Raw genomic sequence first — 22,737 nt, 5'->3', positions numbered from 1 at the left:
TAACCTACTCTATGGCACTTCCTTAAATGTGACTGTGTAAATGAAGGCTGTTCATTTCTCGTTATATGTTCCTGAACTTCCTCTCCGAACAGCAGGAATGCCTCCTAGTTTGCTGAGATCAATTTTTTTCTTTGTCTTTTCTGTTTCCCTTTTCTCGATCCATTTGCCGTCCCCATTGGCTTCAGCATGTGTAGAGAATGACAGCATGTGTCCAGGCTGTGTGTGTGTGCATGCACACACGCACATGTGTGATTTTCACAGAATCTTGGAGTCCATTAGTCTAGAAGGGCAGGCAAACAGGGACTAGAAAACATAACAGAAAATGTACAATTAAAACTAAGACCATGAAATCAACTGTTTTCAGCATTACAATTTCAAGAATATAGCAAAAAAAAGAGAAGCATTGCTTTTAAGTTTTTGATGCTAATCAATGAACATTTTTTTTAAATTTATTTATTTATTTATTTATTTTTGGCTGTGTTGGGTCTTCGTTTCTGTGCGAGGGCTTTCTCTAGTTGCGGCAAGCGGGGGCCACTCTTCATCGCCGTGCGCGGGCCTCTCACTATCGCGGCCTCTCTTGTTGCGGAGCACAGGCTCCAGACGCGCAGGCTGAGTAGTTGTGGCTCACGGGCCTAGTTGCTCCGCAGCATGTGGGATTTTCCCAGACTAGGGCTCGAACCCGTGTCCCCTGCATTAGCAGGCAGATTCTCAACCACTGCGCCACCAGGGAAGCCCCAATCAATGAACATTTTGACATAAAGTGAGACTATAGCAATTTTATATATTTGACTGTAAAATTTGGTTGGGAGAGCTGATACAACTTTTGGCATTCTCTTCAAATATTTCTTCAAACCTCATGAAGAGTTTTGTGTGAAGGTTGAAAACAAGATAAATTCCTTGGTTGATTCAAAACATCTTCTATAGCAAAATTCTACCATTGTCTTTTTTCATCTTGTTCAGATTGATGTCTTACATACTAAGAGGCTCTCTGCTCATACACTACTCACCAGACACCCCTCCATTCAGAAAGAGTAAATCCTGTCAATTAAGCCAACAAAAACAGAGTGTGAGGCATCTATACCAAAGAGGCCATATCTTGTAGGAAGATGTATTACTCATTCTTACCCTAACAGGGAGGCCTTGAGATTTAATAAAATTTATTGTTGAGGTCTAGAAGCCCTGTGTTTCAAAAACTGAAAAGCTAGTTTTCAGAAAAGTCAGGCTAAATGTGAATGAAAAATGAAATGCAATTCAAAAATTGACCACTTCAAGGTGTAATTAAAGGTGAGAGCTTTTTAGTAGTTAGCAATCCTCATATCTTCATTCATTTTTTCAAATTTATTTTTGGCTGCATTGGGTCTTCGTTGCTGCGTGTGGGCTTTCTCTAGTTGTGGTAAGCAGGGGCTACTCTTCTTTGCGGTGCGCGGGCTTCTCATTGCGGTGACTTCTCTTGTTGTGGAGCACGGGCTCTAGGTGCGGAGGCTTCAGTAGTCGTGTCACGCGGGCTCAGTAGCTGTGGCTTGAGGGCTCTATAACGCAGGCTCAGCAGTTGTGGCGCACAGGCTTAGTTGCTCTGCGGCATGTGGGATCTTCCTGGACCAGGGACTGAACCCGTCTCCCCTGCATTGGCAGGCGGATTCTTAACCACTGCGCCACCAGGGAAGTCCCTCTTTATTCATTTTTTATCGTGTTTTTTTCCTTTAAATATGTGATATAATATTTTGTGATAAAAATGTTTCTTTGTATTTGCAGCTCCCCTTAATATGTAAGAGTTTTGGAAGCTGAACGTGTCCTAAGCTTTTCAACTTGTGGAAAGGAAATAGCCAAGTTATAAGTTCTAGGCAATAAAGTCTAGATGTTATGCTACTAATATACAAGCAGTTTAAGGACCTATTTTTAATTATTTATTTTTACTTCATACTAATGCTTCTAAAATAAAATACTCTTCTATATATATATGCAATTTTCTACTAACATATTCAGAGCAGTACATGTTTGTTTCTCTTGGTTTTTGAAAAGTAATTTTTCTTTTAATACCACTGAAGCCATCTCTGGATTCTCTATTTCAGTGTTTTTCTGATTTTAAAAAAACGTTCATTGCCAAATGTTTAGAAAATTTCAAGAAACAAGTAAGAAAGCAAAGATACGATCACATATAAGAAGAAAACCACTGATAGCATGTATAAAATATGATCATACTGTAGTCTAATTTGTTATAAAACATAAAAATCTACCATGGATGTGTTTCTGTATCCTTTTATCTAGCTTTCTAATATATAATTTTAATGACCTATTGGAATTTCAGTCTAGGATACATTGTAATTTATTCTACTCAACACATTTGTATGAACATCTAAGGTTTTATTCTTACATAGCCTCTGTCTCACATTACCTCAGGATGAATTCTTAGATTTGTCAGTTTGAAAGTATTGGGCTAAAAGTATTCATATTTTAAATTTTGATACGTTAGACAAAATGGGCCTTGAGAAATATTATGCAATATACATACTTCTACTAGTATAGTGTCAGTATTTTTTTAGCTTTGCCAATGTGATGGACATAATTGATATTTTATGTTTGATTTGATCTTTAGTTCCTTATTTACTAGTGAGGTTGTATATTTTTGTAAGTTAATTAACTAAGTATTATTTTTAATTATTTTTTTCTGTTCATATTTTTTGCCATTTAATATTGGATTCTTCATTGTTTATAAATTAAGCTCAAGAATCCTTTGCTTTTGATTTATATATTTTCCTATCTTGTTACTTATCTTCCAACCTTAGCTTTCCTAAATATGTTTTTAATTTCTGCACAGATAATTCTATCAATCTTTTTTTAAATAGTTTCTAGCACTAATGCCATGCTTATAAAGCTCTATCTTATCTCAAGGATAGTTTTTGTTTTTGGCTTTTTTGCAATTTTTTCTGCAGTTGTTAAGCATGTAATTACTTAATCTACTTCTTTAAATGCATAAAATGCAAATCTATCTGAACTTTTCAAATAACTAGCAAATTGTTCTGACACCATACTTTATGTAACATAGACTTCTAGTGGATTGAAATGTAATAATTTAGGACTTTTGTATATAACCGTGTGTATGTAAGGTGGAATCTGTGAGAATAAAGTTTAATCCAAAGATGGTTTATTTTTGATGACATAGAAGCATAGATTAAACCAAATGATTAGAAATGTACACTTTATTATGGAAGTGTGAAATAAATTTTCAAGTACATGTGTCTAGATTTTTTAAACTAAATTCAGAAATGTGCATATTTAGAAGTGCGATACCTTGGTTGATGATTTCAAGAGCCACAGATTGCCATCAACTTAAAAATTTATGGAGTATTCTCTTTCCAACCACATCATTTTGAAGAGCGAAGACAGATTCAGAGCATTCAGTTAGAGGTAGGATAATGCAAAAAGGGCAATAACTCAGCAGCCTTCCACTTTATCATCATTATCAAATTGACACCATACAAAACACTCTGACATGCCATAGCCCCAGCCTCTCAGGCACTTAAATAGCTACTAAGGCAGTGTAGACTTCAATGGCCATAGATCAGCAATGAGCATCTGTTTTTTCCTCCATGCACTCATTCATTCATTTTTTTTCATTTAATAGATATTTATTGAGTCCTTACTTTGTGCCAGACACTCTTCCTATATTCTGGGAATACAGTGGTGAACAAAACACATTCAAATATCCTTGCCCACATAGAACCTATCTGGACAGATATTACTAATAAATAAATAAGTATGTAGTATTCCTGAACAACACTCAGGCTAAAAAGACATCAGAGTGCAGGAGGTGAACTATTAACTGAACCCAGTGCTATGTTATTTGGGGGCTGGGGAAGGTGAGGCATACAGACGTGTTACTGAAGAGCATTCTAGAAAGTAGCAATAGCAAGTGCAAAGGTATGGAGGCAAGCTTTCAAAATAGGAAATACATTTCAAAATAATAAATATATTTAGAGTTGTAGATGAGAAATACAGCTTGAAAGTGAATTTCAAAAATCATGTACCAATGGATATTTACTTCTGATGTAAATTTCTTCAGGGTAGAAACATTTTTATGATTAGCATGGTGATTCAGAGTGGGCTGTGGCTCAGTCAGATGTGGTTCTGTTCATCTCAGTCCATGACCTAGTCAAGTTACTTATTCTCCCTCCCATAATCATTCCATCCATCTGTAAAAGGGGCATAATGACAATATTTATCTGACAGAGTTATTGTGACGGTGAAATCATATAATGCATGTCAGAGTGTTTAGCATAATGACAATCACATAGTAAATTCAGCAATTATTAGATATAAAAATTTGGGGGCATCATCAGAAAATCTACAAACAACAAATACTGGAGAGGGTGTGGAGAAAAAGGAATCTTCTTGCACTGTTGGTGGGAATGTAAATTGATACAGCCACTATGGAGAACAGTATGGAGGTTCCTTAAAAAACTAAAAATAGAATTACCATGTGACCCAGCAATCCCACTACTAGGCATATACTCAGAGAAGACCATAATTCAAAAAGACACATGCACCCCAGTGTTCATTGTAGCACTGTTTACCATAGCCAGGTCATGGAAGCAACCTAAATGCCCATCAACAGACGAATGGATAAAGAAGATGTGGTACATGTATACAATGGAATATTACGCAGCCATAAAAAGGAACGAAATTGGGTCATTTATAGAGACGTGGATAGACCTAGAGACTGTCATACAGAGTGAAGCAAGTCAGAAAGAGAAAAACAAGTATCATATATTAACACATGTATGTGGAATCCAGAAAAATTGTACAGATGAACTGTTTTGCAAGGCAGAAATAGAGACACAGATGTAGAGAACAAACGTATGGACACCAAGGAGGGGAAGTGAGGGGGGGTGGTGGTGGTGGGATGAATTGGGATACTGGGATTGACATATATGCACTAATATGTATAAAATAGGTAACTAATAAGAACCTGCTGTATAAAAAAATTGTTAATCTCTTTCTTGACAATAGCAGCAAACTTAATTTTCACTCTAATCTCATGAAAATCTGCAAAATTGTGAGCCATTATACTTCATGAACTATCACAAGTATGAATGTTATAATTAGATCATACATTTCCTTTCTTGAATGTCCCATTTAGACACTCAATACTTGCCTTGCCTCTTACAACATGATCTGCACTTACCAAGCTTACCCACTCCTTTCAGTTGAGTTAGTTATCACTATTGGACACACACTATTAGCTGCCCACTATATGGGAAATGGGGGGGGGGGAACAGTGGTGCTCAAAGGCCTTACAATACACCTGGGACTGTAAAACATGTAAGAAACATAATAAATCCATCAAAATGGCCTAGAAATACTGTGCAGATGGAGCATTCATTGAGGCTTTAGCCCACCCACCATTCCCCATGCACTATGTACTTTTTTGCCTTGGAGCCCTTGACCTTGCCATTCGAAAACCTTCAACACCTTCTTCTCACCTTATCTCCCTCAGTCAAAATCACACTCCTGTTTCAAGACTTACCACAAATGCCACTTCTTTCTTTATATTATCTGAAAATTTATCCTCTTTAAAAATAATCACTTGAGACTTCGTGTCATAAAATAACTGCATATTTTACAAACAAGAAGCTTCTTTTTGAGAAAGTGTTGCATTTTTGTGTCCTTCTCTCTGTCATGGCATATATGATGGGTCTTAACCACCCAGTGGCTACCCAGCACATGTCTGTGGGCTCTAATAATGTGGGAAGGAACACAATGGGGTAAGTCATCAGATCTATAGTCATGGACTTTGAGAGACGTTTTTCTGATCATAAAACTGAGGCAGAATTTTCAATATCAGAAAGTCTTCTAACAAAGAGAAAGATGAAGAAATTGACCGAAATATGGAGCTCTCTATGTTCTGTTTTAAAAAGTCGAAGTGTAATAGACTGCTCTATAATAAAATGTCTGGCACAAGACTTAATCAAGAAAGTTTTTCCATTTGAACTAATGAATAAGAAAATCTATACTTTTATTCGTAGTAACACTATATTTCAACGTCTTTGCCTCAGTTTCCATATTTATAAAACGAAAATAATAATGTCTGCATCTCACAAAATTAACCCTCAGAAGTGCTCAAAAGAATTCCTGTTGCACATAAATAGGCCAGCTTTAAATGTAAACTATTATTACTTAGTCAATTTAAACAACAATATTAAGGCAAAACTTTTTAGTATTTTAGATTATGATTTGGGAATGAATAAATAAATTAGAGAACATAGGAATTATTAGCAGAATGATTGGGATTTTAAAAGCAGCCTGTGCACAGTATTGCAGGGGAAAGAATCCCATGATAAAACAATGTCTATTCAAGCTTGAAAGAACATTTGCCAACGTCTTCTTCAACTCTGTGGTGCAGGCAGTTTACATCATAATTTTTTATAATGTCAAACATTAGTACTAAAAGACCATTCATTAAAGAAAACACTTTCATAAAGTATTAAATAGAATTCAATTAATGTAAATAATACTAATAGCAATGTTTGGTGCTTATGTAACATCTATGCCAGGTAACATATTAAGTATGTTTTTGAATCTCTACAGGCTAGAAACAGCATAGCTTTGTCTTAATCTAATCCCTTCATTAGTTCATAGGCCCAGAATCCTCCTGGGAGTATCAGAAAGTTGTCAGGAGGTCTCTGAATTCTGGGGTGTATCTGAATCTCTGTGCTTCATGACTACATTTCTTGACAGCTCCCCATGCGTTACACAGTGGAGGAGAATGGAGGATGTATTTTTTTTTCTAACAGGTTTCTCAAATAAATTAGTTATGTACATTTTCTCCAGAGGTAGCAAACAAATAACTTGTCAGTGAAGGGTGAAAACACACATTTTAGTTTGAGTCAGCCATCTTACCTCTGCATTCACAAGCAGGAAGACAAGATTTTCTGAGTTCTGGTTTAGTAGATTCTGCTTTTAACCCTCATTTGAAACTACATCTCAAAAGATCAAGAGTTTAAGATAAATATTGTTTCTACTTCTGTGACTTATGTGTGAAAATGCTTATAGCAAATTGTTGTGTGTGTGTGTAGATTAGTTACTTTGCCAGAAATTTATGGTTGTGATTACTTTAGAACATAAAGACTGATGCACACTTATTATAGTTTCTTCATTCCTTATTGTTGGTTAGCTATCCTTTCTTTACAAAATATTTTTTTCTCGTATATTCAAAACATATAGTAGCAACTTTGGTTAAGATTGAGATTGTACATATTATAGAAAAATGAAATAAAACTCATTTGAGTCATTTATGAATTTCCTTTTATGGATACACACCCCTGTTAAAGTAAACTTTTGAAAGGGGGATAGATCAGCTACTGGTTGGAGTCAGATTTTATCTACAGAGTTAATTACATAACACCAACTTGGGCTCCTTTTTAATTCCTCTAAAATGAAACATCACAAAAAAGAGATACATTTAAAGTAATTAAATGAATCATAATGTCTTGAAGACATTTAACCAAAAATCAGAGCCTATTACATGTCTTAACATTTTTCTCAAAGTCTGAAGAATGGAGACAGTATGGAGAGATGAGATAATGACCTATGAAACTATTCGAAAATGATCATGTGCTAGACTGTGTGATACCATTTTAAGGAAGGACAACTGAGCATGGGTTTGAGTAGTTCAGCATGTCATTACAGAAGTGTGTGTGTGTGTGTGTGTGTGTGTGTGTGTGTGTGTAAGGCAGGGATGTGCCTCTGTGGTCTTTCCTTACTTAGCAACCCCTCCTCTTCTTCAGTTGACTAATTCCTGTTTGCTCACACCTCATCTTCCCTGAGGTATTTAACAAGATTTATTGTAACTCTTTATATATATATCTATTGGGCTGACCAAAAAGTTCGTTCAGGTTTTTACTACGATGTTATGGAAAAACCCGAACTTTTTGGCCAATCCAGTAATTCCCCCAAATCGATTGAAAGCTACTTAAAGTCAGGGGTAGTATCTTGTTAGTATTTCCAGCTCACATTGGAAGGTCAGGCACATTAACATTTGTTTGTTGACTAAATTAACCAACAAATACGGAACAAAGGCAGATTTCGTGCTCAGGGCTTGGCTTCTAGACCAGATTGCCTTGGTTCACAAGTCTTACTTTTTTTTAAGACTTAATTGTTTTTAGATCAGTTTTAGGTTTACAGCAAAACAGCAAAAGATACCGAGAATTTCCATATAGTTCCTTCTCCTACACATGCGTAGCCTCCCACTTTATCAACATCCTCCACTAGAGAGGTACATTTGTTACATTTGATGAACTTACATTGACACATCATAATCACTCAAAGTCCATCTTTTACAGTAGGGTTCATTCTTGGTGTTGTACACTCCATGGGTTTGGACAAATGTATACACCATTGTAGTATCAACGCAGAGTATTTTTACTGTCATAAAAATCCTATGTGCTGTGTCTATTTATCCTTCCCCTTACCCAACTCCACTCTATTACTTTTTATGTGTGGCATATTGAGTAAGGCATTTTACTTTCTTGTATCTCAGTTTCCTTATCAGTTAAATAAGGATAACAATAATACCTGTCTTAAAGGTGTGTTATGAATATTAAAAGGGTTAGATGACATAGTGAACTTAGCACAGGGCCTAGGGGTTACACAACATAATACAACTGTGACTATTTTATTATTTAATGTACTATTCCAAAATAAAATGAAAACATTTGGGAAAAGGGCATTCAGAGTGTTGGAAATGGCATCTCCTACAGAGAAGAATTGGATATTATTTTGAGATTAGAGCAATGAACATATATTGGGGCCAAATTCAAGATGATCTGCAAAAACAGAGCCATTGCACATATATGAACAGGGTTATGGCATGTCCCAGTGAGATAAAAGACTAAATACGTTGCTTTTGGTTCAGACAAAATATAACCAACATTAATTGCAGAGAGGATGTAGTCATTTGAAATTCAAACGGAAAAATTACAAGAAATGAAACTTTTTTCTTTGTGACTAGGAGTCCAGAGGTTGAATAAAAGATTGGTTTAGATATTAAATGTCTTAGCTGGAATATTTTTTAATATTAAATTTAAATTTTATAGAATATGGTTTTGAAGTATGACAGAAACTGTGAGAAAGAGGCCAATAAAGTACTAACTCATCCCAAAACTTTAAGAAAGCCATTTACATTTGTTTCTCATTATTTTAGGATTTGCCCCTTAGGGGATTTCAGTTATTCTTTGCAGATAATTTTGAAACAGATGTGCTGTGGGTAGATTTATCTGTAGCTTGGAAGGCTTATGGGAAGTAGAGAAAATAATAAGGTGATTAAAAGGTTAAAAATATTTGGCTCTCTAGACAAACATGTCATTAAATACAATTTACAAACAGTATCCTCTTTGTAAGAAATATCATGTATGTTGATGTATAACGTATGCAATGGAAAGGTAAAAATAAATAGTGTTAAAATTTTATATTCTTTAATTTAAACTTTAATTACATTAAGTTACTCTTAATTCCACAAAATATTTAAAAAATATGAATATACTTTTGTGATAAATCACTAGATATACTTTATAAAGTGTCATTTACCATTGATGTGAATAAATAACTCAGATTGAGAGGAGAATATGAGATCGCTGATTTGATAAAAACTTAATATCAAAAAATATATTCATTAAGTTAAGAAATCCATGATTAATATATTAATTCTAAGATTAATATAACTAATCCATTTCATGGATTTTAAAGAATCTTCTTAATGTGGCTATCACATATAGATCCTATGAAAGGGGAGTGGGGACTTAAAAACTTTAGGGGCTAGATAATCCTAAGTATGTAACCTATCAAACAGAGACTCTCTTTAGTACATTGAACTGTAATTAATTGTTAACACAATATACAAATGCTTCAGTATAGCTTAGTTACATTCCAGTATGTTTTAACTTTTATTTTGGGGTAATTCCTATTCAGTATTTAATAGCTCCAACAGAGCTGGAGACCTCAGAAATTTTGTCAATGACCTTTGAAACAGGATTCATATAAAATAAATTTCCTGTACTACTTGAGGTCTGGATAGTGTGAGTTTTGAAGTCAGAGTCAGCAATAATTCCTCCTCACAAGAGTAGCTAATTTCAACTCCTGTTTGTTTTCTGTTTGTAATGATTCCAGTTTACTCATGTTGACCTTGTGTTTTGAGTAATTATCAACTCATATCAACTCTATAGAATATGTGAATTGCTGCTTTCCTTGTCCCTGGAGAATACTTCTCATGTGACAATTGTCATATGACCTATGACACAGAGCATGGCTTCGTAATGTTGAGAGATGAGGAATTTTTATAATTTGAATATAATCATACCGTGAGCACAAGTCTCTAAACAGACTCTATGGAAATAACAGGTTTCATGGTAAACGAAGTTTAGTAATTTAGTAAATGCCTATTTCACCACGTTCTTAGAGATTTATAGTACACTCTAGCATAGTGAAAGCTCTGAGAAATTGATCCACAAAACAAAAACAAAAATATTAAAAGCTTTAGGAAGGGGACTTCCCTGGTGGTGCAGTGGTTAAGAATCCACCTGCCAATGCAAGGCACACGGGTTGAGCCCCTGTCCGGGAAGATCCCATATGCCGCGGAGCAACTAAGCCCGTGTGCCACAACTACTGAGCCTGTGCTCTAGAGCCCACGGGCCACAACTACTGAGCCCGCGTGCCACAACTACTGAAGCACGCGCACCTAGAGCCCATGCTGAGCAACAGGAGAAGCCACTGCAATGAGAAGCCCACGCACCTCAATGAAGAGTAGAACCCGCTCACCGCAACTAGAGAAAGCCTGCGTGCAGCAACGACGACCCAATGCTGCCGAAAATAAATAAACAAACAAATAAATAAACTTATTTAAAAAAAAGGCTTTAGGAACTTGTGAAGTTTTTCCGCAAAATATATGTATGATTAATAAGTTTAATGGGGCATTTGCCAGGTTTATTTGAACACAGAACCTTTTTTAAAATTTATTTTTAGCTCTTTTTTACAGGGAATTTTATTTTGTGTATTTGTGTATGTATTTGTTCAGTTAATGCATAGAATTGCTTACTGTCTTAGTCTTGCTCAGGTTGCCAAACAAAATAGCATAAACTGGGTTGCTTAAAGAACAGAAATTTATCTCCTCCTAGTTCTGGAGGCTGACAGTCTGAGATCAGGGTGCCAGCATGGTCAGTTTTGGGGAGGGCTCTCTTCATGGGTTGTAGACAGCTGCCTTGTCACTGTGTCCCCACAGGGCTGAGAGAGAGCAAGCAAGCTCCCTGACATCTCTACTTATAAGAACACTAATCCTTTCGTGGGGGTCTTACTGATAGGTCCTCATCTAAGCCTAATTACCTACCAAAGGCCCAATCTCCAAATACCATCACATTGGGGTTAGGTCTTCAACATAAGAATTTGGGGGGAATATAATTCAGTCTATAACACCTGCCATGTAAAGAGTTGAGGGAATGTTGTGTGTTTCGTGCTCATGAGCCAGTAATCTGTGGGTGCTTTCCAAGTGGGCAGCTGGTGATATTTCAAGTGCTTGCCCCATGGGACTCAGTATTTTGGTGATGGTGGAAAACGTCTCTTTTATGAGTTAGTTCATAACCTATTTGTACTGAGAAGTACACATGTCTGGGACACATACCTACACAGAAAATACAAAAATGTGTCTAAACAAATGTGGGATATGAGATTGAGAAAGTGCTCAAATTTGTCATCATTGCAAAAAGTAATGTATCTTTCAAAATTTTGCCAACCGTAGGAAAGAACTTCATGCAAAGGGAAAATAATGCTAATCATAAAAAAGGCTAATCAGCCTTTCAGAAAACTGAAAAAAGAAATTCAACTAGCAAGTTAACAAGATCCTTCTAAGGGAAAACTACCCATTTATAACCTGAGTATTATAAATCTGCTATGACTTTTGGTGAAATGTATACATACATTAATCTTGGGAAGTTCTTTGTGTTCTTTTATTTTGATGGATCTATTTCATGAGGTTGATTTGATCTGGAAGATATGAATGAGTATTTGTACTTTTCATATTTTAGATTAATTTTATAGTTCTCACAAGGGTAATATTTTTACATATAATCATCTGCTTTTTATTAAATATTTTAGAACTGATATGGAAAAAAAAAGAAAGATAAAGAGGATAAATTATATCTGGTTTCTGCTATGGCTAGAGGTAATCCTCAGGCACTGATCAAGTTTAGCCAGAATCGTGATTTGTCCACAATGAATTATTTGAAATATATGGCCAGAGTACTGAAGTGTTAAACAAATTAATTTTAAAAGTTGTCTTTATATGTTAAATGTAGTACATGCTTATGACAGAGAAACTAAAATCTTCAGATGTAGAAAAACTGTAATTCTGCATCCAGTGATAATTCCTCCTAATAGTCTACTATGTTTCCGTCTAGTCTTTCTTTTTGTATATGCATACTTATTGCATTTTTTACTTAATTTCTCTCTCTTGTGCTCTGGTATGCCATATGTGCAGGTTTGTATCTTGCTTTTTCACTTAGAACGTAAGCACTTTTTTCTGTTATCATAAATTACTCATAAACATCCCCACTTTTTCTGACTCCATAGTGTTCAAGTGGGTATATAAATCATTAAGCAAATTGTACTTTTTCAATCAGAAATAATAATATATATATGACTTGTATATGTGAATATATATATTTCTCGTATTTCTTGGCTTGGTTTTGTAGAAGAAGTTTACTAGAAAAAATTATGCAGGATATCAACACACAATTGGTGCTTTCCTGGGGTGAATAGATTGGAGAGGGCAAATCTCTTGTAGATTAATGGAACAAGACTCTTTCACCCCTAAATGCTTGTTGTGTCCCAAGACTAAAATCAATGCTCACTTGCTGCCATGTATTTTTCTTCTTCATTGTTATCCCACAGGCTATTTAATTTTATCTTCCTCCTCAAAGAAAGGAGTGTCTCTGTTTTACAACTTTAATGTCTAGCTCATTGCTTGTTGTACAGTAGCTCCTTTCTTTTAGACAGATGGTTGAAGGAATTGAATGATTGAATGGAACCCTTCTTTCGTTTCTTTAGACAGGTAGGACTTGGAACCCAAATTTCTGCTTAGCAGCTACTTTCTCATTTCCCAGTTTATAGCCATCACAATCTCTTTCTGGATTTCACGGGCCTCTCTGCTCCAAATCTCAGGAGGAGAATGGAACTTAATTTCTTAAAAAGTACTGAAGAGGTTCACAGAAGATGGTGTTCGTGGAGGTTAGGAGTTGAAAAAAATGTACTGTACCTTCCTGTAGTATTTCAAATGCCTCTCCCTCCTTTGATGAACTTAGCCTCTTTAAGTTAGATTTTGACTTCACTGTGAGTAAACACACTAACGGGACAAGGAAGAGTTGGTAAATATCGTACAGTTGAGGGAGAGAGACAGAAATTAGCCTGAGACTGATTTAATGATGTAGAGTAAGGAGGGACGTCTACCCAGTGATCTATCTGAAAAAGAAATCTTTTAAAATCAGAACTGCAGGAAAGGATGTGCCAGAGTGGATTCCTACCAAGCGTGAGAATCCACTGTATCCACTGTGAGACGCCAAGTGTGGCCATCTCTAAGTGATTGCTCTGCTCTTTTAATGCAAATCGTTGAAAATACTAAAGGGTGCAGTATGGCTCATGTGTGAAGCTTGCCACAAACAATTACCAAAGTCATAAATTTTGATTTCAGTCAAGCTATTAAGAGTAATAATTTATTTAAGTGAGGTCTTCTGCTTTGATTAGAACTAGGAGAGTTCAGCTGCTCTGATCCTCTGGGGGAAAAGCTGGGTTAAGTAAAGAGGCTTGAAGGTGTCTGCTGTTGAGGCAACTGATCATTCCCAAAAGAAGTGCTTTTGCTAATTCTTTCACGTCCTCTTTTCAGTTAAGTTATTCTTTTTCTTTCCAAGTACAACTTATTTCTAACAAAGCATACAGGTCCACTTTTTAAAAACAATCTTGATTTAATCAGATATTCAGAGACATTAGGTGGCTTGATCAAGGCCACACCTTCTAGTAAAGAGGTGGAGCCAGTATTTAAAGCTAGACATGTCAAGACCATACAACCCGTGCTTCTGACCACGGTACTACACAGCTTCTCCTGGAAGTTCCCTAAAGCTCTACTGAAAGTAATTTAAATATTCAAGTATTTTACAATTAATTTATCTTCCTAGATCTTCTGGAGTTAAACCCTCTAGCAGTTAGTGACCAAGACTGCAGTAAGGGTAAAACATCAAGGCTGTCAATAAGGGGACCTAACTTAGGTCGTGAAGGGATAGAGGAAAGTCTTGTTAATAAATAAAACGTCTAACTTCCTCTACACCAGGAAGTCTTGTATAACTCCAAGAAGAGCTTCCCTCTTGTTCTTAGGCAAAAGGATAAATGACTTGGCTTTTCTTCCAAATCTTTCTGTGGAGCGCCCCCCTGCCCCCATTCTCAATTCTTTGCATAGATATCTCAAGATTGTACTCTCCCCTAATAGTAAAGTAATCCCTAGTAGGGTGTGAGTAGATGGCTTTAGGGTGCTACCACCACCAAGGGTATTTGCATTTTAATGGAAGGCTTGAAAAGATCTTAAAGCTTCAAGACTAAAAGCAGTAAATCTCTATTAGTGGAATTGGAGGCAATGTGATAGATTTGGACAGGAGCTATCTGGGGTAAAAAGAACCCACTGGGTCTTTTCTAATCACAGTGTGAAATAAAGTGTTCCTACTTAGTAGCCTGAATTCTACTTCCAGAGTGAGGGCTGTGAGGACAGCTCCTGTGGCCTCAATAATAAAGTACTGCTAAACAGTTTCACCTTCTTTAAAAGCAAAACAAATTAAAGAACTAAAACTTTCAAATCTTAACTTCCTTTTCCTTTCCCACTTTCTCCACAACATCTTGCTTGCGATCTCTCAATACTTGTGTTCTTTTTCTCTGAGCTTCAGATGTGTATTTAGCTTCTTTAGACTCAGAATCCCAAACTTTTTTTGCATCTCACTTTTCATTTCCTGGAAACATGGAGACTACTGGAACTGATGAGGAATTTGAAGAATTGGGCTTAATAAATCGGGTTAAAATGTATTTAAATACATACAGTGAGCCAGGCACTGAGCTGTTTTAAGCACAAAAGACATATTTTGTACACTTTCTGCCACAGAGCCTTGGGAGTGAAACAAATAAGCAGATTAATATAGTCAGGGCAGAAAGGGCTATAATAGAGTTGCTCACCATGAGCTGTCATAGTGCATACAAGGAATACTCACTAGAAGTGGTTAGTTAGAAGGATGATGAAGGTTTAGTCAGGTAAAATGGGGATGAGGATGGGATGTAGTAAAAGGCTTTGGTGGCAAAGGAGGCAGGTTGCAATAGAGGTAGTGTAATAGGAGACCAAAAGGTGGTGTCATAGGAGACCAAAGCAACATGGGACATTGTTAATAAATTCATTAGGGCCAAATATAAGCCATGAATGTAGGAATAAAAAGAAGAGATTGGAAAAGTAGACAGGAGCCAAGTATTGGAAGGCCTTGGTACTGTGCTAAGGAGTGTCAGTGCTCTAGGGAACTATTGATATCTTTACGCAGTTGGAAAACAGGATTAAATTTGCATTAAAAAAATCATTCCAAAATCAGTATGGAAAGTTATCTAGACTTCACGCTAGGCTCTAGAGTGGGACAAAGCTGGAGGTAGGTCTTGGAAGAGCTGTGATAGTAGATCAAATAAAAAAGGAGGGATTGATCTGGAATATAGGTGTGGGGATAGAAAGAATGAGTAGAGAGATATCTTCCATTGGGATGGTGTTTGAATGTAGAAAGGAAGGGAAAGACAGCTGAGTGCTGGATTTTTGGCTTAGTCAATTATGTGACATTTTGCTGAACCAAGGAAAAATAGGTTTTAATGGAGAAGATGCTGAATTCAGATTTGGACAAGCTGAGTCTTAGATTATTATAGAACATCCAAGCAGTGATTTCCAGTAGACAGACATTAATCTGTCTGAATCCCAGGAGGAAGCTTTAGGCAGTAGATAATATATTTAGCTGTTATTTCTTAACATATCAGTAATGTTTATGAAAGAGATTACTCAGGGAGAATAGAGACTATTAGAGGGCTGTTGATGGTCTTATGGCAAATAACAGGAGTTAAGGAATCAGCTTAGAATGAAGAGTAATAATGAAGAATAAGAATAAGTAGCCAGAGAGATACTTCAGAATACACAGGGCAGTGTCCTTATTGGTTAGCAAAACAAATGCACAATCTACTTGCTCTTGGTTCAAAGTCCTCCAGGATCTGGCCCTAGGCAGTAAGTCTAACAGTATGGATTTCTGCCCCTCATTTTATTTGACCTGTTTCAACTCACTGGAGAAAATCTTGTACATTCATACATTTTCATGTTTCCCTTCCTTTCACACATTCTCACTGGAGTGTGCTTTCTTCCGTTCTTTTTCTCTCCATGTCCAACCCATCCTTCAGAATTTTCTTCTAACTTCCCAGGACCATGAAATCTTATCTCCAACAGGGAACATATCATCATCCAGCCTAACTTCCCATTAGTGTTCAGATTGCAACTTGCTTAGGACACAGCATATTCTAGTTTGCACCCTAGTTCTTTCTGCACCAGATTTGTCCCTTTGGCAAGAGTATAAGTTCCTGAAGACTAAGAACCCATTCTCCCAAATTAGCCTCCATGGTGCACTGCTTTGAAAACAGCAAGAGCTTACTAATATTTGTTAAATGACTACATATATTACTTACGCTAAATAATAGAGGTGGGATCTTTGAATCTTCTGATGAGGCAAAGGATCTCAGCTGAAGCTGACATGGAGATGTTAACTTATGAAGGATGTATCTGGAGGTTTTGATATATCCTGGCACATATTGGCCAGAAAAATGATGGAAAAGCCTTTCATAAATGTATATTCATGATACAGAGGCAGACAGTGGAAACAATGCGAATTATCTTTGTTTCAAAAGTTGCTAATACTGTATTCTTCATGTTTTCCTTATACAAGGATGCTGAATATTTGTATCCTTTTCACCTTCTGCTTTTATAATTTTAAAACTTATCATTGTACAATAGGCAAGCAAAGGAGAAGTACTGCTGAAACACAAAGTATTTCTATTTATCCTAAAGGCAGATATAAGATGCTACACTGGCAGTTTCTAAATGATGTTCTACAAATAATCCTAAGCCTTTCCAATGTATTTTAGCAGATTTAAAGTGAGGCAACCTAGTGGGGCTATTCATTTAAATAGAATAAGGGTTAAATGATAACTTGACTTATCTTTTAAATGACAAAAAATAAAGAAATTGCAAGACCTTTTCACACATTAGATACGTATTGTCATCTATCATCTAGATATCAGGCTAGCAGTGCGAAGTAATAAAACATATCATCGAAAAATGTGCTATAGGTCTGAATCACTCTTTCATTCCACCTCCCAGCTAACTGTAGTATTAAATCAAACAAGCAGAACATTTCCTTAGGCAGCCATTGCCTTTTAATTTCCTGAAGAACCTTAAAATATCATTCATTACAAGTACTACACATATTTGGTTTTTAAAATTCTCATAAATCAATAGCAGGCTGACTGTAATAATTATTACAAGTTAGTGCATAATTTTCGTGCTGAAGGTTGCATGCAGAACTTTAGCATATGCAAACGAGGCAATTCAAACTGTGTATAGATATTAATATGAAGAAGCAGGTAACGAGGTGCAGGCTATGAATTATGCATCAAGAGTGGCTGATCTTCAATGAGGAAAATGAATTCAGCATGTAATCTAATTAGTGATGGAAGTCTATTACATCTAACTGCAAAAGCAACTGTCCTTGAAACAAATTTATTTACAGGCCATGTTACCACTTGAAACAACTTTGAAATGATGTGTAAGACAACAGCTTAATTGTAAAAATTTTTTGTTTGTTTGTTTCAGTTCTAGACCTGGAAGGCCTCCTAAGAGGACTCAAAGTGTCACCTCCCCAGAGAACTCTCATATCATGCCACATTCTGTCCCAGGCCTTATGTCTCCTGGGATAATCCCACCAACAGGTAAGAGTGCTACCTATTGATGCCGAAAATATTCAAAATCAGCCAGTGCCATAGATATTCACACTCATCAGTTATATTTTGTTCACACTAAGATAATGTTACTGATGAGAATTTATTTCAAAACTGCATTATGATTATCATCATTTCTTTATTTGAAATAAAATTAAAGAAGTTTAACTGAACACAGTGCTAGGAGTTATTCTAATTAATCCTCTTGCTAATATCAAATGACAGATTATTATCCCTACTTTCCTGTTAAGGAATTGAAGCTCAGAGAGAATCAGTAACTTTCCCAAGGTCAATCAGCTGGTCACTGGCAGTGGTTATTCAAACCCAGGTCTCTGGATTCTAAGTTTATATTTCATTCCACAAAAACTCACAAAATAGATTAACATGCATCCAAACAAAAGACTGTAACCATGTCAAATAGAAATATCTCCTGTTTTTCCTAAACTATTTCTGTTAGAAGCATTTGAAGGATGTTTATCACCAGAATTTTGAAAATGTACAAGTAAAAGAATAGTCTTGACCACAAAAGCTCTGTACCATAAACAACTTTCATAATGTGCTGCATGGAAAAACAGCTCATTTGATTTTCACCACCTGGATGTGTTCATTAATTCTTTTATATACTTACACATGTCTGCCCACTTTCCATGTTTCATCCAGACTCAGAGTAAATTAAAATTATGATAATAATGATATTATTATTATATAACATATAGTATGTATTAATCCTTGCCATCATGAAAGTTTATTGAGGAGATAGATGTATAAACAGGTAATTGTCATTTCACACGACTGAAACAGGAAAGATAATCTGGCAAAATAAGGAGAAAGTCTTAATTTTTTTCTCTGAATTCCCATATAAATGTTTGCTTTTTCTTTTGTAACATTTGTCTTTCTCTAGGCTGTAATATAATCATGGGTATCTTATTTCACATTCCATACTTTGTTGAAAGCTCCTTGGAAGCAATGGCTCTTTTAACTCACCTTTATTTTTGTGGCAGCGTCTTAACAGTTGGTTCACTTTTGTGAACCTTTATCAAATACCCACTGAGTTGAATTTGAAAGTTATTCATTTTATATATTTAACATTTTTTGTAAGGTACCAAAGGTTCTTAAAAGTAAATAATTCACATTCCAAAGAAGAGTTGTATCTTTATGCTAATGTTTGCAGATGAAAAATAGAGAAACAGAAAAGTAACATCAATAGCTGAAAACAACCCAATTACAGAGCAGGTATCATTTTTTTCATTTACTTTAGTCATGATTCACAAGTAACTGAATGCTACTGCCTGAAATTCTAATTCCAAAATTGATATTTCGAAAAGAAGTAGGTAGCGTTTTGTTAAGGCTTAACTGTTTTTATTTAACTAGATAAAATTTCCTGATTTGCAGATTTGGCCGGGGCAGGGAGGGGGTTGGTACTACATAGTCAAGATGGAAAGAAGATCTTAACTTTTCATGTTTTATGACTGAAAGACTCAGGTGTGCTAGAAGAAAGACGGAAGAGTCTTTGACTTAACTTCTCAATGAATACGTTTTGGGGCTTTAAAAAAATAATCATTTTAACAATCATTATTTTATATTTGATAAGTTTGTGTTGATTCTCACTAATCACAGTTATATTTTGGGTGAAAAGTGTTCTAGATTATTTTTGTATTAAAATAGAAAAGATCTGGTTCCAAATTGCCTGCCAACATTTTAAGGTGAAAACAATAAATACTTCACTACCTAAGCAATGGTGAGATAAGGTGATGTCATCAGAATCTAAGAATAACAGCACCTCACATAATTAAGACCATAAAGTAACTTTGGGGTAAGTGAAGTTTCTAAACAACTGAAGATCATAAGCTGAAACTCAAAATCAAAATATTAAGTCACAATTTACAATAACCAGGACGTGGAAGCAACCTAAGTGTCCATCTACAGATGAATGGATAAAGAAGATGTGGCACATATATACAATGGAATATTACTCAGCCATAAAAAGAAACAAAATTGAGCTATTTGTAGTGAGGTGGATGGACCTAGAGTCTGTCATACAGGGTGAAGTAAGTCAGAAAAAGAAAAACAAATACTGTATGCTAACACATATATGGAATGTAAAAAAAAAAAAAAAGGTTCTGATGAATCTAGGGGCAGGACAGGAATAAACATGCAGATGTAGAGAATGGACTTGAAGACACGGGGAGGGGGAAGGGTAAGCTGGGACGAAGTGAGAGAGTAGCATTGACATATATACACTACCAAATGTAAAATAGATAGCTAGTGGGAAGCAGCTGTGTCACACAGGGAGATCAGCTCGGTGCTTTGTGACCACCTAGAGGGGTGGGATAGGGAGGGTGGGAGGGAGACGCAAGAGGGAGGGGATATGGGGATATATGTATATGTATAGCTGATTCACTTTGTTAAACAGCAGCAGCTAACACAACATTGTAAAGCAATTATACTCCAATAAAGATGTTAAAAAAATATTAAGTCATTTTTGATAAATCCCTTTCTGAAATATCTTACACACTTCCCTAGCTTGGTGAACAGAGATACTGAAGATAGTTTAAACTTGACACATTATTATGGACATTCATTTTTGAAGCAGGATCATTTCATGTATTTCAATTGCTGTGCTGTCTCCTCATACATGCTTTTTAAACTTTTGTTCTTCCTGATATGTTGTGACCCCAGAAACCAGGGTTTCTCTCAAGCTTATTAAGCATTACGTTGAAACAGACCTTCAGCAGTCATGTTCCAGAGAAAGATGAGGAAATGGAGACTCAACAGGAGAGTAGATTAGATTTGAAGAAGTGGCTTTTGGACAGTTTAATACTCTCTAGAGCCCAGGGAATGGCTTTAAAACAGGGTGTGTGAGCTCACTCTTGCCTATTTCACTTAATTCAATTTTTAGACATTTGTCCAAAGATTTGAAGCTGCCATATATTTGACTGTTGCACATGAATTGTGCTGTCTTACTATATTCAATATGATTGCTCTTTTCACACAAAATTTTTCTAGATGGAGAAGTTTAGATTTTAGAGAATACAGAATAATATCTTCACCCCTTGGAGAATGTCATTCACAATCTTAAAACATTAACTGGAAATTTGATTATCTTAAAGAAATCTTATAGTTCTCAAGAGCGTGTAACACTTTCTCCCAAGGAGTACTTTTGCTTGGGGAATATAATTCAATATGGACATATGGACTTTTTTGTCCCAGGACTTTATTTATATTTGCTACTTTCTTTAAAAATAAAATGTTATTTTTTTTCCTCAAGATGGGAAAGATGAAATGTGTTATTTTTTTAAAACAATGAAAACCTTATATGTCAACATTTTTGACATTAAAAAAACTAGTTTGAGGACATTTCTACTATATTTTTGACCTGTGAGTTTAAAAATTTTTTTCCAGGAGTCTATAGTTATATCAGTATCTTTTAAAGACTTGGAAATCATTTTTCTAAAACTAGCAAAACAAACAAACAAACATATAGATCTCAAAAAATAAAAAGAAAAACAAAGAAAGAAGAAAACAACTCACCCTCAAATCTCAAATCCTTTCTAAGATTTATATCATTGACTGCTATAAACATTGAACTGTGATTTTGTACTCCAAGTATTACCATTTGAAAAGCATAAAAGATGCAGATTTACCTTCAAGTTTGCAAAAATTGATCCTGTGAAAAAATTTATTTATTTTGACAATTTATAAAACTCTGTCAATTTGTTTCTAATCATTCCCTCACTTTTCTCTTCAACAATTGAACATTGGAGTTAAATAATAATCTTTCCTTGAGGAATCTGTTTTTCAGAAAAAATTCTGACCGTTTTTATATTTTTAAAAAGTGGCTTTCCAGACCTAAGATTATGTATTTTGGTATCTATAATATGAAAAGAGAAAAAGAAAAAACTTTGAGATTGCTTATGGAGTTTTTGTTTGCCACTTTGGTTGTTCAAGTGGGCTTGTGTGTAACCTTAGAAGGGGGCGTGGGCAGATGGTGATAATTTCCAAATTTATGGTTGTCACTGGATGCCATAGCAACCAGAAGTGGAAGTTAATGAAAGAAAGAAGGCTCTTTGTCGAATCTCACAACACAACACCTCCTGTAGTGCTCCCTACATTTATTTGGACTGAGCACATGTCATAAATCATTTTTGAAAATAAATACCAGTTTGGAATAAATTCATCCTAGCAACAGAGTTCCAATAACATTCATACTTTTTATAGAATCATGTGTATTTTACAATTAAGGAAAGGGTTATTTAGGAATTCTAAATACTCCCCTCCTGTGCCAGGAGTGCAACTTGGATAGCATATTTGGCCAACTTCCTGATTTTATCTTTAGGGTAGAATGCAAACTAGTTTTGAAATACAATTTTCATGTAAGTATTAAGAAGTAACTCCGTGAATCTCAAATATTTGCATTTAACATTAAAAAAGTTATCCATTACCTAATTTTTTCAAATATATTCAAATTAAATGAATGAATGATTCATAGTTTTGCTTCTGAGAAACATCTTTTCTCTCACTGTGACCTCATAGGCACATAATCAATATGAATTCAGGATTAAAAAAAAAGCAATTGTGAACACACATGCACTATGCTTAGAAGGTAAGAACTTATAAATGCAATTTTACCATTTTGAAAATAATACTAGACCAGGACAA

General features: G+C 35.4%; 1 protein-coding gene across 1 annotated transcript in view; it reads left to right on the top strand.

Moving 5' to 3' along the window:
* Positions 1 to 22,737, top strand: part of DACH1 (dachshund family transcription factor 1) — a 411,546-nt gene that overhangs the window by 153,408 nt on the left and 235,401 nt on the right. Inside the window, exon 2 of the mRNA XM_036832080.1 lies at positions 17,954 to 18,069. Within this exon, the coding sequence (XP_036687975.1) occupies positions 17,954 to 18,069 (116 nt within the window). The remainder of the gene's footprint in view (positions 1 to 17,953; positions 18,070 to 22,737) is intronic.

This window comes from Balaenoptera musculus, chromosome 18, assembly GCF_009873245.2.
Source record: "Balaenoptera musculus isolate JJ_BM4_2016_0621 chromosome 18, mBalMus1.pri.v3, whole genome shotgun sequence".
In the NCBI taxonomy this organism is placed as follows: Eukaryota; Metazoa; Chordata; class Mammalia; order Artiodactyla; family Balaenopteridae; genus Balaenoptera; species Balaenoptera musculus.
This window is presented reverse-complemented; position numbering and strand designations above follow the sequence as displayed.